The sequence below is a fragment of the Hippopotamus amphibius genome, chromosome 8 (genome assembly GCF_030028045.1).
Source record: "Hippopotamus amphibius kiboko isolate mHipAmp2 chromosome 8, mHipAmp2.hap2, whole genome shotgun sequence".
NCBI classification, from domain to species: Eukaryota; Metazoa; Chordata; class Mammalia; order Artiodactyla; family Hippopotamidae; genus Hippopotamus; species Hippopotamus amphibius.
The window spans coordinates 3,568,064-3,584,919 of NC_080193.1; the positions used below are offsets into that span (position 1 = coordinate 3,568,064).

Below are 16,856 nucleotides of genomic sequence, written 5' to 3' on the forward strand. Positions count from 1 at the left end.
ATCATTCTTTCCCAGATAAAACAGACTATGTCCTCTTCTCTCCTCCCAGGTGTTTGCTGCTCTCATCACCCCCACCTTGGGGCCTCTCTGCCGAGAGGAACTTTCATTCAATTCTGACCCAGCCTTCAAGGCTCAACTAAAACACAAGTCCCATTTCTCTGATTTCCTGGGCAGTGAGGTTGTCAGCTTGCTCCAAGGGCCCTCAGCACCTGGACGCCCATACGACAGCAGGGAAAGGCCATCTCATGCTAGTGTGCCTCTCCAGTTCGCCTTGCCCATGCCCTGTTGGCCCTTGAAGATTTGGAATTCTGAGAGTAGGGCTGGGAGCTGAGAACAGCCAGCTGGGGGCAATTTCACGGGCACAGAGAGAAGCTCAATGAACAGATGCTGAAGGACCCAGCCCACGCAGGCTGCCCAGGACAGGGTCTCTGCCTTCTAGGGCCTGCCTGCAATCCCTGAACCTCCCCCAACCCCCCACTCCCAATACCCCCGGCTCTGCTGGCAGGGCTCTTGGCAGGACTCACCATTCCAGAGGCGATGCCTTTGGCAAACCTGACCTTCTGTTGCCAGGGGAACGGGTCCTGCAAGATGGAGGAACGCCCATCAGACGCTACTGAGCCTTGTTCTACTTGTGGTCCAGGCCCCCTGGGTCAACATGACCTGCCAGCAAACCCTCCCTGCCTGTACCCAGTTCTGCCCAGCATGGCCCTCTGCAGGCAAAGCAGTGAGCCTCTCTGGCCATAATGGTTCCAGAGTAGTGGTGACACGTGTCTCCCACTGACAACCCACCAAGGCTCTCGGGGACTTGGGGTGGTGTGCTCACCACGCTGCGCAGGAAGTCCTTCAGTGTGCCCCCCTCGATGTACTCCGTCAGCAGGTTCAGCTTCTTGTCCTTATACAGCACACCAATGAACTTGAGCACGTTGGGGTGGTCTAGGCTGCGCATCACCTTCACCTGTGGGAGGGGAGGCCAGGTGATTTCTTCCTCACCTGACAGATGCAACCTGCATCTCCCACCTCCTATCTCACGTGATGGGGAGGAGATGGGGATGCCCGCCCAGGCCTCACCCTGCGGACCCTGCCTTTCTAGGAGCTGCATCGGGGGAACTGTAGGTGGGAGGGCCCAAGAGCGAAGCCTCACCATGGAGGGCAGCACCCAGCGGAGCAATGCACGGGGAGAGGTGGGGAGAACTCTGTCAACACTTGAGGTGCCAGGCGCCCCCGCAGGGCACTCAGGTGGCGTCACAGCGTCGAGCTGCACTGAACTGGTCTGTGTTCACATCCATCACCCCATACTCCACGAGCACCTTGGAACCAACAGGGGGCAGGGACTTTCCTCTAGTGATCTTTCCTGCCTTAAGAAAGTGACTCCAAACTAAGCTTCCTCTTGAAATCTTTTTTTTTCTCCTGTTGGTGCCGAGACCCAGGACTGAAATCATTATTTAGTAACAACTTCCAACAGTGACACCAAACTCCCAGCCCTACCCCTTCTTACCTCAGTCAGAAAAGTCTTCTGTGTCTCCTCGTCACACCGAATCAACTCCTTCATGACCATCACTTTGCCTGTGGCTTTGTGTGTCACCTAAAAGGAGGGTGACTGTTGTTGGTGCGGAGACCAGAGGCGATTCTGGGGAACTGTGTGAAAATCTATGTAACTCGCCATCCCATCTCCCCTGGAGGACATACTGAACTAACTGGCCAGATCAGACTGACAGAGCTCATGTGCGGAACACACAGCACGGGCCCCCGGGGACTCGGAGGGGAACATGCCCTCCTCCCTGGAGAGCTGGGCATGCACAGAGGAGAGGCGAGAATCCAGAACAGGGATGTGTGGGAGGAGGCGGGGGGGATGCTGGCAAGCCAAGCGGGGGCTCTGGTCATCTGACGCAGGAGCGTGGCCCTTGGGGGAACAGGAGTCTGGGGGCAGGAGGGTCAGTGCCACAGACATGCACCAGGGAGCTGGGTGGGTCGGGAGTGAGCTCCCCAGCCCCACTGCCCCAAAGGCTGAGACACATGGCTTACCTGACCCCCCCTCCCAGCTCTCAGCAGAGGAGGAGGAGGAGGAGAGAAAGAGAGAGAGGTTAGTCCCCAAGACTGTTCAGCAGGGAGGCAGGAGCCACTCCCAGCACTGAGGCCTCTGGGCACCTAAAAACACCCACTGACTGGAGGCGGGAGGGCCAAGAGCTAGCTCGTCCCCACCCCGGGGCTCCAGGTCCACCGAGCTCACTTCAACAGCAGTGCTGCCCTTAGGTGGCCTGGGAGGACAGGGGTGCAGCCCTCACACCAACACCTCCAGCCAGGAGGGAGGCCTGGTGTCCTGCAGGGCGTCGGGGAGGCCACGTGATGAGGAATCCCCACAAGAAGGTGAGAGGGCTGGGGGGCAGAGGGGCAGTGCAGCTGTGCTCACCTTGATGGCCTGCCCAAAGAAGCCCTTCCCCAGGACCTCCCCGTGGATCAGGTCACACGGCCGGAAAATCTGCTGCGAGTAGCTGCTGGAACAGCGGAGGGATTCTGAGCGGCTGATATCACGGCTGAGCAGGAGGGGCTCCTTTGGGGAGCTGGGGCCAGGGGACTTGGAGATGCTGTTACTGCGCCTGAGGATGAGGAAGGATGAGGGTAGGGACAGGGCAGTCCTCAGAGACCCGCCAGGAAAGCCTGGAGGCAGGAACCTCAGGACCACCCTGTCCACTCCCATGTCTGTAGTTAGGGTGCTGTGATAGGGGAGGGGGACTCTAGCATCAGACAGATGTGTCGTCCGGGGGCTGCAGACATCCGTAGTCTATTTAAGCATGGTAAAATCACTCAAATCGGGAACCCTGAGTACCTCTCACCCGGAATGACGGACTAGATTCTATTAACTGACAGCACGGTCGACGGAAACCCACCGCCTTCTATGTCTGCCTGATTTAAGGCCCGGACTGGCTTCGAGTGACAGCCTAGTACCACCCAAAACATGAGCAGATGGGATTTCGAATATTTTGCACATCTTTGTAGTACCTGTCTGCATTTCTCGAATTTTAAAATAATAAGCGTGTCTGATTTTTAGAGCAATAAAGCCACTATGTTTATATGTTTATGACTTTTTTTTTTTGGCCACGCCGCATGGCTTGTGGGATCTCAGTTCCCCCACCAGGGATCGAACCCAGGTCCTCAGCAGTGGCAGCGTGGAGTCCTAACCACAGGACTGCCAGGGAATTCCCTGTCCCTTCTTGAAAACCTAAAACAGCTTGCATGCATCTCTTGCTTTCTTGTTGTCAACATCCTTACTTACACTTATTAACCCTACCTGTGCCCCTTCTCCAGCCTCTGAGCCCCACGCTTCCCCCACAGGCAATGCTATCCTTCGGGGTCCAGCACTGCTGCCTCCTGTCCAGCTCGGGAGTTCTGTGGACAGAGCCTGACCCTCCGGTTTCTAGGGAAACCTGGCAGACAGCCGGATCAGATCACGCACAGGCCCTGGCTGTGAACTGTGATCCCCGGGGGGAGCTGGGTCAGCACAATCCTCATAGCCCGTCCCTGGAGGCTGGTTCCCTCCCTAACTCTGCCGGCCCCTGGGAGCAAGCTCCACCTTGTCTGAGGGCTGGGCACGGGACAGCACAGAGCCAGGGGCGGGAGGTGGCACCTCAGGGAGCGTCTCCTCAGCGTCCCTTCCAGATTCTCCTTGGTGTCCAGGGGGCTGAGGGTGTGCGCGTGTCTGTCATTCTGAGTGTGGGGCGAGAGCCGTGCATCCAGCCGCAGCTGGTCCAGGCGCTGGGAGACGGGGTCATGTTCAATCAAGAGCTGAAGCGTCTGGCTCGTCTGGCTAATTGCATCTTCTACCTGTGGCCAAGAGCAGTGTGAGGCTGGCTCCACAGGCTGTCCCATCGCAGGCCATCCACCATCAGCCCAGATGACCCAGGCCCAGTGTGGCCTCCAGCTGCCACGAGCCACACAGTGCCCTCGGCCTGACAGCCATCCCTGCTGCCCTAAGAATGTGCCAGGCTGGGACAAGAAGTCATCAGTGGTCACAGGCTCAGTGGCAAGATAAAGAGGTGGACTGGGGGTGGGGAAAGGTTAAAGGCCATGGCCTGATCTTCCAGAGGGTCTGTTCCATGTCCCACCCCCCCAACAGGACACACTGTACCTCCTCCACTCGGAGTGTGCGGACGGGGGTCCCATTGATCTCCAGGATGCGGTCCCCGGGGTGGATGGCGTTGCGGTTGTTGGGACTGATGTGCATCCGGTTGACTCTGGGCCAGACAAGAGTTGAGGCAGGGCGAAGGCATCTTTAAAAAGTGTCTGACCAATTTCACTTACACAGGGAAGTCTCACCAGGCCCCAGGCCCCTACTGGCTGCCAAAGCCCAGGCCACTCGCAGGGAAAGGCCACACCTTTCACAGGGTGCCCCGTCTCAGTGAAGGGCACCCCCACTCACCCAGAGGCCTAAGCCAGAAACTTGGACGGCACCCTCCCCATCTGGGGTTCCCGCACTGCCCTCCAACTCTCACCATCCTGAAGGATCCTCCATCATCATAGTTACCAACATCCCTCGCCTGGATCTTGCATCAGCCTCCTAACTGGTCTCTGCACCTCTAGGCCTGTTCCCCTCCCATCCCACTTCCCCAGCAGCCATCCTTCTAAAACACTCACCTGATCATGTCACCTTGTTGCTTAAATCCCTCAAGAGACCTGCTGAGTCTTTTTAATTCAGGTCCTCCTTGACTTAACAGCCCCACTCTGGCTACCCCCAACCAGCCAATCCACACCCTCTCCTTGGCCCTGAACACTGTTCCAGGTGGTTTAGAGCAGACCTCACCTCACTTTCCAAACCCCAGGACCTGCCTCTCTGCTGTGAGCAACCAGTGCCCATAACACAGAAAGTGTATGATCACCATCTGCAGGGTTGGCGGCCGCAGTGCCTCATTACCAGTATTAGATGGACAGACTCTTTCTTTAGCTGGTTGCTAGCCTGGACCTAGGATGGAGTCCTAACCTTTCTCCTCCTTCCTCCATTCACTCACTCAACCAACCAAATAATAATCCATGCACACCGACTATGTGCTGGGCACTGTTCCAGGGCCTGGGCATGCAGGGTTGAACAAGACTAAGTTCCACTAAAAACAGAGTTACCCTATGACCCAGCAATCCCACTGCTGGGCATATACCCAGAGAAAACCATCATTCAAAAAGACGCATGCACCCCAATGTTCACTGCAGCAGTATTTACAATAGCCAGGACATGGTAGCAACCTAAATGTCCATCAACAGATGAATGGATAAAAAAGATGTGGTACATATATACAATGGAATATTACTCAGCTGTAAAAAGCAATGAAACTGGAACATTTGTAGAGGCGTGGATGGACCTAGAGACTGTCATACAGAGTGAAGTGAGTCAGAAAGAGAAAAACAAATATTGTATATTAACACACATGCGGAATATAGAAAAATGGTACAAATCAACCAGTTTGCAAGGCAGAAATAGAGACACAGACGTAGAGAACAAACATATGGACACCAAGTGGGGAAAGTGGGGAGGATTGGGGGGGGATTGAACTGGGAGATTGGGATACCAAATTGTACACTCTAAATATATGCAGTTTATTGTCTGTTAACTGTATCTCAATAAAAGTTCTTAAACATGAAGAAGAAGAAAAAAAAAAAGACTAAGTTCCAGGAGGAACGTGAGGAGGACAGATGATAAACATAACCAAGCCAGACAACGTCAAAGAGCAAACACGATCTGAAACTTGACTCCTGAAAGGTGAGCGATTCTGGCATTAAGTACCTGGCAGGGAGCAGCCTAGGTGGGAAGAGTAAGTGCCAAGGCTCAGGTGTGGTGACAGCCCAGTGAGCCCAGGAGGAAGAGACCAGATGAGGATGTCGGGAGCTCTGCTAAGACGCTGGGGTTCCGAGCCCCTCAAGGCCCTTCTGTGGGCTCTGCTCAAGAACCCCTGCCCCAGACACTCACTCTTTCACTTGCACGGTGGTGGCATAGTTGGAGCAGACACTCTCCACGGACACGGAGAAGCCCCGCCTGCCCTCGGTGGTGGCTGGCAAGGAGATGTGTGTGACGGAGTAGGGCAGCTGGTCCTGGACAGACTCCGTGGACAGCCTCTCAAACATGGGTGCCAGCACTACCTCGTTGTGGCACTTCCCACTGCGGGGAGGAGCAGAAAGAGGGCTGAGATCCTGGAGCCCCACCTGGAAGCCCCCACGTGGCTTCAAGCAACAGTATCCAGAACCCCACGTCCACCGCCCTTGCCCGGTTCCAGCTGGCAAGAATGAGCATCCTGAGTTCTCTGGGGTGGGCTGGGACCTGGGGAGAGATGGCCTGCATTCTCTTTGCTCTGCCTCTGACTCAAGGTAAGAACTGGGCCTCAGCCTGACTTTTTAGCTGACAGAGGCAGCTGGACTGAGTGGGTTCTAAGGGGCCTCTGCCTTTAATGTTCTGGGATCCTTCTCCGAGAGCACCTTCCCAGGCTCTCTTCCTCTGGGAGGACTGCAGGGAGTGTGGTTATCCTCCCCGTAGGTAAGGACAGAGGGCAGAGACATTAACTGTCTTGCTCACAGTCTTCCGAGCTGGTTAAGAGCATCGCTATGACAGGAATCCAGTGTGCAGATACCCCAGTGATCTTCCTACCCAACTCACACTGCCACTTGCCCCCGCCTCGGCCACTCCTTCAGGGAAGGATGGACACGGGGCCACCACCTTACCAGTAGAGGGTGGCATGCTGCACCAGGGCGTATGCGTCCCCATCCTCAATGATCACCTTGCAGCTCATACAGGCAAAGCATTCAGGGTGGTACTTGAACTCCCCAGCCACCTGTGAGCAGGTGGGGAAAAGGGTAGACAGACGTGGGAAGGAAGGAAGTTGTCACTGCTGCTGGAGTGAAGGTAGGGGTGGGTGAGGGACCTCCCGTCAAGGATCTACAGACCCCAGTCATCATCTACCTTTGCACCTCCCGCCCTCATGCTTGCAGAGAAAGGGTCTGTTGGGTGCCTCCCTGTCACTTCTGAGACTGCAAAAAACTCTTGTGGTCTCAGCCATGAAAACAGGTCCCCAGAAGCAATCATCCCCACTAGAAGGGCTCATGCTCTCCTTTCAGGCCCTCATCCCATCGTACTGTGTCTCCTTCCTGCCTGCCTATTCACCCACCCCAACACTGAACTATTAAGTCTTTGAGGGAAGGATCTGACCTGGCACTTAATAGGTACTATAAAAAAAATCTGTTAAATGACTGAGTAAATAAAGGGAGAGGCTTCAACTGATGGGCAGACCAGAAGGTGAATGGCCATGGGGAACTGGAGGCACTGTCAATGGCCTCTGATGACTGAGAGGGACAGAGATGGAGGGACCCACTCACCATGACAGGCCCTGTCATCAGCAGAGAGCACCCGTGGCAGAACTCCCCAAACTTCCCCCAGTAGTCCTTGTGGCAGTAGAGCTTCCCATCCTTCTCGTAGTACCAGTTGGTGAGCGAATCCTGGCATTCAGAACACCTGAAAGGCAAGACGAGAACAGAAACTCTCCTGGATCCTTGGAACCAGGCTACACCGGCCGCCCTGGGCTCCCAGGTCTAACAACAAACTGCAGGGACCTCTCTTTGATCCCGAGCCAGGACAGGGGAAAGCTACAGCTTGCTGCTGTCTTCCCAAAGGAAGCCAGTCAGAGTGAACAGGACCCCAGAAACTAGCTCTGTTATCACCTGCCTCCACTGGCAAACCTCAACCTTTCTGGGTCTTGAAGCCCTTGGCGAATCTGATAAGAGCCAAGAAGCCTCTCCCAGAAATATGCACACAGGAGGAAAATGTGCATATGATTTATGTATGGGGTACACGTGTATCAAGGGTTGAAGCTTACTCACAGCCCCTGTTAGGAACCTCTGGTCTAGACAGGTATCTCGATGAACCAAATAAGCCCAATGACCTTCACTCTTCAACACCCACGCAGCACCAATAGCATTACTGATGTAGCATTCTTTTATTTTTTTAATTTTTTTAAATTGATGTGTAGTTGATTTACAATGTTGTGCCAATCTCTGCAGTACAGCAATGTGACTCAGTTATACACACATAGACATTCTTTTTTTTTAAAAATCGTCTTTTCCATTATGGCTTATCCCAGGAGACTGAATATAGTTCCCTGTGCTACACAGTAGGACCCTGCTGTCATCCATCCTATATATAATTGTTTATGATGTAGCATTCTTGAGAAAAATATGTTAAGCATAAAGAAACACTCAGGCAAATCCAGAAAGGGGAGGTTATTTTATAAGACAACTGGTCTTTACTCTTCCAAAAAGTTAAGACACAGGGATTAAAAAGGCCTAGAGACAGAGAAAACAAATGCAATACCTAAACCTTGGATTTCAATCTGGATTGAAAAAGAAAACAGACAAGACTGACATTTCTGGAACAATTGAGGAAATCTGAATTTGGGCTATATATTAGATTATAGTGTAAAATTACTGTCAATTTTCTTAGATGTGATAAGGACACTCTGGTAATACAGAAGAATTTGTAGAAGAAAAATAGTAAAGTAATAATTAAGGGGAAAGTCAGGATACCTGAAACTTACTTTTAAATAGTCCAGTAAAAATAAATAAAACATTGTGTGTGTGTGTGTGTGTGTGTATATACATGTGTACAAAGATAAAGTGGCTTAAAGTTAAATGATGAATCTAGGTGAAGGATACATGAGTATTCTTTGAACTATTCTTTCAACTTTTCTACATATTTGAAAATTTTCAGGATTTCCCTGGCAGTCCAGTGGTAAGACTTCACCTTCCAATGCAGGAGGTGTGGGTTTGATACCTGGTAAGGGGAGCTAAAATCCCATATGCCTCGAGGCCAAAAAACCAAAACATAAAACAGAAGCAGTATTGTAACAAATTCAATAAAGGCTTTAAAAATGGTTCACATCAAAAAAAGTCTTAAAAGAAACCCAAAAAACTATAGCTTTCTTAAAAAAAAAATTTCAAAGTAAAATACTGGCAGGGAGTGGGGACTAAAATCCCATCGGCACTGTGCAATACGTGCCTGTTAGCCCCAGGGCTCCTTTCTCCTCCAGTCACTGGGCTGTGACGCTTCTCCCTCCGTCAGGCCGGCGGTGTTTTCTCCGGCCACATCTGCACAGACATGCTTGTCCTCACGTCTGATCCCGGCACCCAGGGCTAAGAGCCCCTCAGCCTGATAAGCCCATTCCACCTCTTTCACCCTAGTTAACAGACTCTCTGTTCTTGTCGTCGAGGCCTCGCACCACCCACATTGGCCACATCCTTGCTTTCGGAGAGGCAGGGTGGAGCTGCCTCCTGGTTTCAATCTTGACCCTGCTGCTTACTAGTTATGTCATCTTGGGCAAGTTACTTTGGTTCTGTGACCCAGCTTCCTTATCTGTAAAATAGACTACTGTGAAAATAAAATATTTATTATTTATAATTATTCATTATATTTATATACCTATTACTATATTATTATATATTATCATATAATTATTATATTGTGTATTTATTATACAGTAATATATATTTCTAATATATGTATTGTTTATTGGCATCTATTATTTATTATTGCATTTACAATTAATTTTATAATTAATAAAATGTATTAAAGTATAGGCAGTTTGGGAAGTCCTTGGAGGTCCAGTGGTTAGGGCTCTGTGCTTCCACTGCAAGGGGTAGGGGTTCAATCCCTGGTCAGGGAACTAGGATCCTACAAGCTGTGTGGTGGGGCCAAAAAAATTTTTAAAAATAAAAAGTAAAGTATAGACAGTTTATATAAAAGGCCTAGCGCGGTAGGAGCTCAGTAAGTGTTCACTGCTATTAAAGCTGACAATGATAATGGAAACTCATGTTATTGGCCACTTATGGCCATTAGCTGGGAGGCTTTTGGACAGCTTCTCTCAATAGCTTTCCTCATTGACAAAATGTGACTAATAGCATCGACTACAGAGAGCCACTATGAAGACTAAATAAGTTAATGCAAGAGGAAAGTCTTTTGCAAACTGTGAAGCGCAAGGCAAGTGTGTTATTATGGTAACTTGGTAGTAAATTGGCAGGCACTGCAGAAAGAAAAGACAGATACACAAGGTTCCCCATTCCACTTCCCAAGAGTTTATGTGTTGGGGAAGAGAAAGTAAACAAAACTTGATTAACAACGCAGGGTGAGAGGCCAAGATGGGGGCTTCAGCCACCAGCCATTCCCACCCTTAGCATTTCCTACTTGTCCTTTAGATGCCGAACTTCAGGGTCCTAACTGCTGGGTCTGGGGTGAAGAGTATGGATGTGAAGTACCCAGTGAAGACCACCAATCACAGGAGGTGGAGGAGAAGACCCTGTTCTGGGCTTGCAGCTCCAACTCTGCTCAATGTCAAAGGCAGGCTAGATGAGCTCTGAATTGGGAGGAGAGACCTGGGTTCAAGTTCTTAGGAATTACATGCTCTTGGACAAGCCCCTTTCGCTCTCTAGGCTGTTTCCCCACCTGTAAAATGAGGGGATTAGACTTTCCCCTAGATGATCGAAGGTTCAAATCTCAGCACCACTTAGCCCATAAGGGATCTAGGGCCAGCAGCTTTACTCCTCATTTGCAAAAGAGTAACATCACCACCTACTTTCAGGGTAACCGTGAGGATTAAACTCGGTTCTGGACAGCTGTGAGGCGCCTAGCACAGGGCCAGCACCAGAAGCAGGGGCTTCCTTCCGGCTCCCACCTTCTGATGTAAAGCTTCTGCATATCTGCCGTCCTCCCTCACTGGGGCCAGCAACAGCATCCCACTTACTCCTGGTAGACTCCACATCTTGCTGAGGGCTGGCAGGGTAAGCCCTTAGCAAATGTTTCCAAAGTGAAAACGATGGGAGTGGCAAGAACCAGCAGCCCAGGTGAGAGCACGAAGGTTCCGTGGCTCACAGTCACCGGGCCCTGCCCCTCTCCTGTCTGCAGGGGAGAAAAGCTGGTGCAGACAAATTTACACCCATTGCAGGCCCGGGCCCTGTTACACCCTCGCAATGGTATGTGCGCCGTGGGGCACAGGAGCACCAAACATGTCCTCCTTTCCAGTGCCAATATCCTGCTTTTGTTTGCAGCAAGTACCCCTGGCCAGGCCCAGGGGAGGAGGCAGGGAGAGAAGCGAGTGCGGGCATGCAGGAGAGAGCCACGCCAGCCTCCCGGAAAGAACACCTGGCCAGAGAGCGACACCACCCATGCACGCATCTGTGCCAAGGAATGCTTTTGAAGGGCACAGCCAAAGTCGGCTGCCACAGGTGTCTCTGAAGAACAGGAAGGTGAAGAGCTGATAGGAGGGCTGGTTGTGGGTCCCCAAGCTGCTTTGTCACAGAACGCAGGTGGTTCTAGGCCACCGGAGAAGTTGCCAGGGCAGACTTAGAGTCCTAGCTTAGACGTTAACAGCAGCTACGGTGATCTGTTACGTGAATGCTAACCATACTGTGGGCGCTGTATGAGGTTTGTTACGTGATCTCTAATCCCGACCACACCCTGCAAGGTGATAGGATTATCCCTGTTTCACAGACTGAGACTAAAAAGCAGAGTCAAGTCAATTCTGCAAAGTCGGCCCGGTACACACATGATGGAGCTGGAATATGAAACAATGTGCACTTACACCCAATGGTACAGCACATCCACTGAGCTGGGTCTCAGGGTTCGCATCTTTAAAAACATGGAGGCTGGAGCCCTGAGAGCGCGAGTTCCTTCAAGTGTTAACACCTGCTGACGCTTCTCCTTAAGCCCAGGACCCAACATTAAATGGCACTGTGACTCTCCTCCGTTGAGTCCACAGCATGCTGGTCCCCAGCAGACTCTGCCTTCTAAGAAAAGAATCCAAAACACACTCTGGAAATTAAGGTGCAACTCAAAAGGATCCCACCTCAGGTTCTCAGGGCCACGGCCACAATACGTTCTCCCCAGAGCCAAGGCTTTTTTCCAGCTTTCGATTTTTTAAAGTGTCAAGTGAAAGTTAACATCTGTCCTGGCTGCAGGCCCAAGGGCATCCAGCTAGGAGGTAGTGGGGCTGGTGGTGGAACCTTGACCCCGGGCCGATGCATCAGCTACCACTCTCTCCCCAGCAGTGAACGGAGCTGAAACCCTCCAGCCCGCACGCCTGAACAACCTTCAGAACTTTCCCGAGCACTACGCAGAGCCTGGGTGGCTACAAAGTGGACCAAACCCTGGTGGTCAGTTCAGTGGGCAGCTTAGACCCAAGCTGAGGCCTTTTGAGTCAGCAGGGAACACACCAGTTAAAAAAAACAGTGCTTAGTAAGGGTCTCACAAATAACTGCTTTCAAGACGTGGGTCCACATTCCTTCTTTGCCATTTACTATCTGTGTCACCTAAAGCCAATTACTTCATCACTCGAGCCTCAGTGTCCTTATTTGCACATCGGGGATGATGAGAATTAAGTCACGTTCAAATGCCTAGCATGAGCCTGACCCACAGCGGGTGCCCATGAAGTGTTCATTTCCCCGCCGCCCTCTTTAATTTGAGAACACCAAGGGCAAAAGGAGACAGACCCCTTCCCCTGCCATGCCCAAGCAATAGGGACTGGTTTCTTGGCCTAGAACCAAACAGATTTCTGGAAATAGAGAAGGTCCCCAAAATGAATTATTTATCTAGCTAATTAGAAATCAATTGATTATAATCAATTCCTACCAATTAGGAAATAGTTACTGTGCATATCTAGGATGTGCAAGACCAAACAGGCAAGGTGCTGGGAGAAGCCAAATGAGATAAGACAGAGGCCCAGCCCATGCAAATTCCTCAGGCCGAATGTTTACAAGTAAATTTTCAACCTTATATGTGAAGAGCAGCAAACAGCCACTGTTACAGTGGATTTACACGGTTAAAGAACAAGCCCTGGACTTCCTAGGTGGCCCAGTGGTAAAGAATACGCCTGCCAATGCCGGGGACACGGGTTCGAGCCCTGCCCTGGGAAGATTCCACATGCCATGGAGCAACTAAGCCCGTGTGCCACAACTACTGAGCCTGTGCTCTAGAGCCCATGCGCCACAACTACTGAGCCCATGTGCCACAACTATTGAAGCCCATGCGCCTAGAGCCCGTGCTCCACAAGAGAAACCACTACAATGAGGAGCCTGTGCACCACAATGAAGAGTAGCCCCCACTCGCAGCAACTAGAGAAAGCCCGTGTGCAGCAACAAAGACCCAACACAGCCAATAAATAAATAAAATTAAATAAATAAATTAAAAAAAAAAAAAAAAAAAAAAAGAACAAGCCCTCCCGGGCCCTGCTTGAGGGCCTGGCTGGATGCTCACCCTTAGCCTCTGAACGAGTAGAAAACAGTTGGGGAAGAGCTGCTTCCAGCCCCTGCCTCTGAGCTCTGACGGGAGACTGGGCAGCTCTCTGCCCCTGCCTGAGAGTCACGACTGGGGGTGCCACGCCTCCCTCGGGCCCAGGGGGGCAAAGAGAACAGGGGCCTAGAGACGCTGGCCCATCAGAGTCCAGCCTTCTCCCACCACAGACCCTTTTATTACTCCTTCCTGCAGACCCGACAGACTGAAACAGGCTGTCAATTAAGCTGTAATTATTATGGAATATGTTGTTATCCTGTTTGAAAAAATTAACCAAACACATAATGAGCCTCTGATCGGCAAGAAATAAGTGTTGCCAGAGTGCACTGATTCAGTTCCAACAAAAAGCCGGGAAGCCTGTAGTTGTTTCAAGTAATTTGTGCCGTCATGCTGCAGTTAGGGGAAGAGCCTCCATTATTTGGAAAAAAATGGAAAAGAGTTTGTGTGTCTCTGAGGAGCCACATGGGTTGCGGAGCTGGGAACCATTCACCTGATCCAAGTCCTTCAAGTTGCAGGAGAAAGAGAGTCCCAGGGGACCCACGCAGCTGCTGGGCAGGGTTAAGAACAGTTTCTCCCTTTAAACATGGGTTGCTTTAGAATACAAAGATGCACTTGTTTTCTTCATGAGACAATGTGTAAATCAAACCCATTAAATCAATGTTGGCCATTAAGGGAAAAGCTATAAATAGAAAAATCCTTTAAAGATGTCAGACAAAAGTCACTCCTTAATTTATCTCTTTTGTAAATTGGGATGTGAGGTGTTTTCTTACTTAGGAGGACACTTATAACTGCATCTCACCGCTCCCCCCTCGCTGGTGGCGCCAGGAGAGGGAGATGGTGCCCTCTGCTGAGTGCGACCTCCCAGGGCACAGAAATCACATTCTTCATCCCCGGCTCCCTCTTCCCTCCCCTGCGCACTGTCACGCCTGATCATGTCCCCGTGGAATCTGGTTGCGTCACTCTCCTTGCAGCCACAGCCCCAGAACTCCTGTGTGTTCGAGGCCTGGGGTCAAGGACTTAATTTGTTGCACAGTATCTGGCAAGGGTTGTGTTCAGGAGCCCAGGAAGTCCAGTTCCTACACTCTGCAGAGGAGGACACTGAGGCCCAGGGAGGGGTCAGGCATCTGGTCAGAGGGCAGCCCTTGATGACATATAGTAAAGGAGAGGGCTGATGGTAGAAGGGCCTTTCTGACCAGGCAGGGACAGTGGTGACTGATTATACTGCTACCTGGGAGAGCAGAGGGTTTGGGTGGTCCCTCCTGTGGGGCACAGAGCCCCATGTGTGGCTAGCTCTTCAGAAGTGGCTTCAGGAATGTGGCCTCCCGTTTGGGGGAGGGGAGAGGGTCTATGGCCCGTCAGTCAGTCAGCCACCCTGACTCCAGCTGGGCAAACAGAGTTGGGGGAGGGCTGTCAGGTTGCCCAGAGGGGCTGGGGCAGAAGAAGACAAAGGACCTGAGTGGCGTCAGTGGCCTGGCCCTCAGAGGTCCAGGTCGAGAGTTCATCATCTGCTCTAGCTCCTGAGAAGTTGCGTCTTGCCCCTGGAGATTAAAAGGGGCATACATTCCTGCCTTCTAAGGGAACACCCCCTCCCCCAAACTGCCTATCCAGGATTAAGAGTAAGAGGGATTAATGAGGCCCTGGCTTAAACTAGTGGCTACTTCAAACACTTGGCATCTTGATTCCACATGGTAAAACTCAAGATCAATTCCCACTGCCTCTGCAAAGGAGAATCTCTGCCACCCCTTCATATGCCAGGCAAACTACAGGGACCCTTTTCCTGTGAAAGGAAAGCAAACCTGAGAATGATCCTGGGGGAGATACATGCGGGGAGCGGGTGCGGAGCAGTCTCCTGAGGATGAGAGAAGAAACTCAAGAAGACAGATGAGGCTGGCCAGAGAGACCCCACAAATTTACTCTGTTGAGACCAATTGCCACATACATAAAATGGGGATACAAAACATCTTGTGGCTGTTGAGAGATCAAAGGATAAAGTGTGTAGCAGGATGCCTGGAAGAGTCAGCCCTGAGGACCAGTTCCCTCCCCGCTCCCTCAAATCCAGGAGTTTCCCACCACTCTACCAGGGTCCTGTAGTTCCGAGAAACCACATGGTGTTCTGTTTTTCTGCCCAGGGCATGGCCACCTGACTACGTATCCCAGCAGCGAGGTCTGGGCATGGGGCTGTGCTGGGGAAGCCAGAAGGAGAAGTCGATCAGAACCACGGGTGAGGGGGAGGCAGACCTTGGAACAACAGGCTGCTCCTGAAGAATGAAAACAAGCCCCACCCCAGCCAGGAATGGCTCCATTCAGGAGGGACCCAGAGGGCTAGAACCCCCCTGGGGAGTTTCTGTTGGAGGTGGGGTGGGGCAGAGAGCAGTGAAAGGCAGGTGGGAGGTAGAGAGGAAGTTTCCATATCTCCCTCTGAGAAGCCCCACAGGAGCTCAGGCCTGGGGACCTGGTAGGCACAGGGGCCGTCCCGCAGCTCAGGGTACTCCAGAGCCAGCTGCCGCAGTCTCACTTGCCTAGGCCTTTCCCCAGCAACCACACTCACAGGGAGCGCAGAAGCCCTTAAAGGCCAGAGGCAAAGTGCCTGCCATTAAGAGAACAAACGTGTATGAGAGTGCCCACTGTGGACCAGGCTACCCACACCAAGGCCTCTTCCAGGCTGTTGGGCAAAACCTGCCCATCCTGCTTGTCGGGACAAATTCCCAGGCAGGCGGCACAGCCTGCAGGTAAGATGTGTGAGAGCTGGAAGAACAGCACCCTCGCTGTGCTCTTCCCCCGGAAGCAGTAACACCAAGAGTAGGCCGGGTCAGTGGCACCTTTCGGAGGCTCTTCCAGGTGTGTCTGGAAGGAAGGAGAGGCCAAGCTCCCCGGGAGTTGCCTCCTGGGCCCAACCCCTCACCTCCCATTCCCAGCACATGGTAGGGGAGGCTTTGCCAGCCTGGTTCTGCTTGGGAGCAGCTTCTACTGGCTTCTGCCTGACACACACAGTCAAAGGACAAGTGAAATCCGGTGAAAGGACAAGTGAAATCCGAGAAGCAGATTCAGGGAGGTGTCTGCCCTCCCCTCAGAACCAGGGGCCCAAAGAGGAGACGGGAAAGGGACTCGCAGCCCAACTCACCGGAAGGGGTCTCTGGAGGTGAAGTAAGCCTGGACGGACAAGTAACTCCCCATCTTCTTCCCACACCAGATACACAAGCTCAGCTGCAAACCCGTCTGGGAAGGCCTCTAGCCGGCGGACGGCCACCATGACAGGCCCGGGGCTGCGGCACCGCTGGCTGCGGGCTGGCTGCCCGGCTCACCTCTCCCTCCGGAGCGGCCGAAGGGGTGTGAGTGCTCCAGGCTCCTTGCCCCCCAGCAGAGCCCCGCAGTGGCTCATGGCTGGGATGCTGCCCCCCGGTTCTTGGAGGCTGGGCGGCCCCTCAGGACTCGGGAGGAGCACCTCTCTGCGGAGGCTACACACACGGGGATTCTTGGGCAGGGGCCGGTGACTAGCCAAGAAAGAGCGCTGCTGTCAAGTTAGCCTTCTTCTCCAGCCCCACCCCTGCCGGGG

General features: G+C 52.3%; 1 protein-coding gene across 6 annotated transcripts in view; it reads right to left on the reverse strand.

Moving 5' to 3' along the window:
* Positions 1-16,856, reverse strand: part of LIMK2 (LIM domain kinase 2) — a 53,687-nt gene that overhangs the window by 8,847 nt on the left and 27,984 nt on the right. For 2 of the 6 annotated variants that reach the window (XM_057744595.1, XM_057744599.1), the window contains 9 exons: positions 7,348-7,483; positions 6,697-6,806; positions 5,951-6,139; positions 4,124-4,229; positions 3,623-3,819; positions 2,408-2,594; positions 1,496-1,582; positions 824-955; positions 525-581 (listed from right to left, as the gene is read on the reverse strand). In XM_057744595.1, coding sequence (XP_057600578.1) covers positions 525-581; positions 824-955; positions 1,496-1,582; positions 2,408-2,594; positions 3,623-3,819; positions 4,124-4,229; positions 5,951-6,139; positions 6,697-6,806; positions 7,348-7,483 — 1,201 coding nt within the window. Of the gene's footprint in view, positions 1-524; positions 582-823; positions 956-1,495; positions 1,583-2,407; positions 2,595-3,622; positions 3,820-4,123; positions 4,230-5,950; positions 6,140-6,696; positions 6,807-7,347; positions 7,484-9,022; positions 9,379-11,597; positions 11,803-15,381; positions 15,453-16,424; positions 16,854-16,856 lie in introns of those variants that run through there. The other 4 variants (XM_057744594.1, XM_057744597.1, XM_057744596.1 and 1 more) reach the window with 4 other exon arrangements.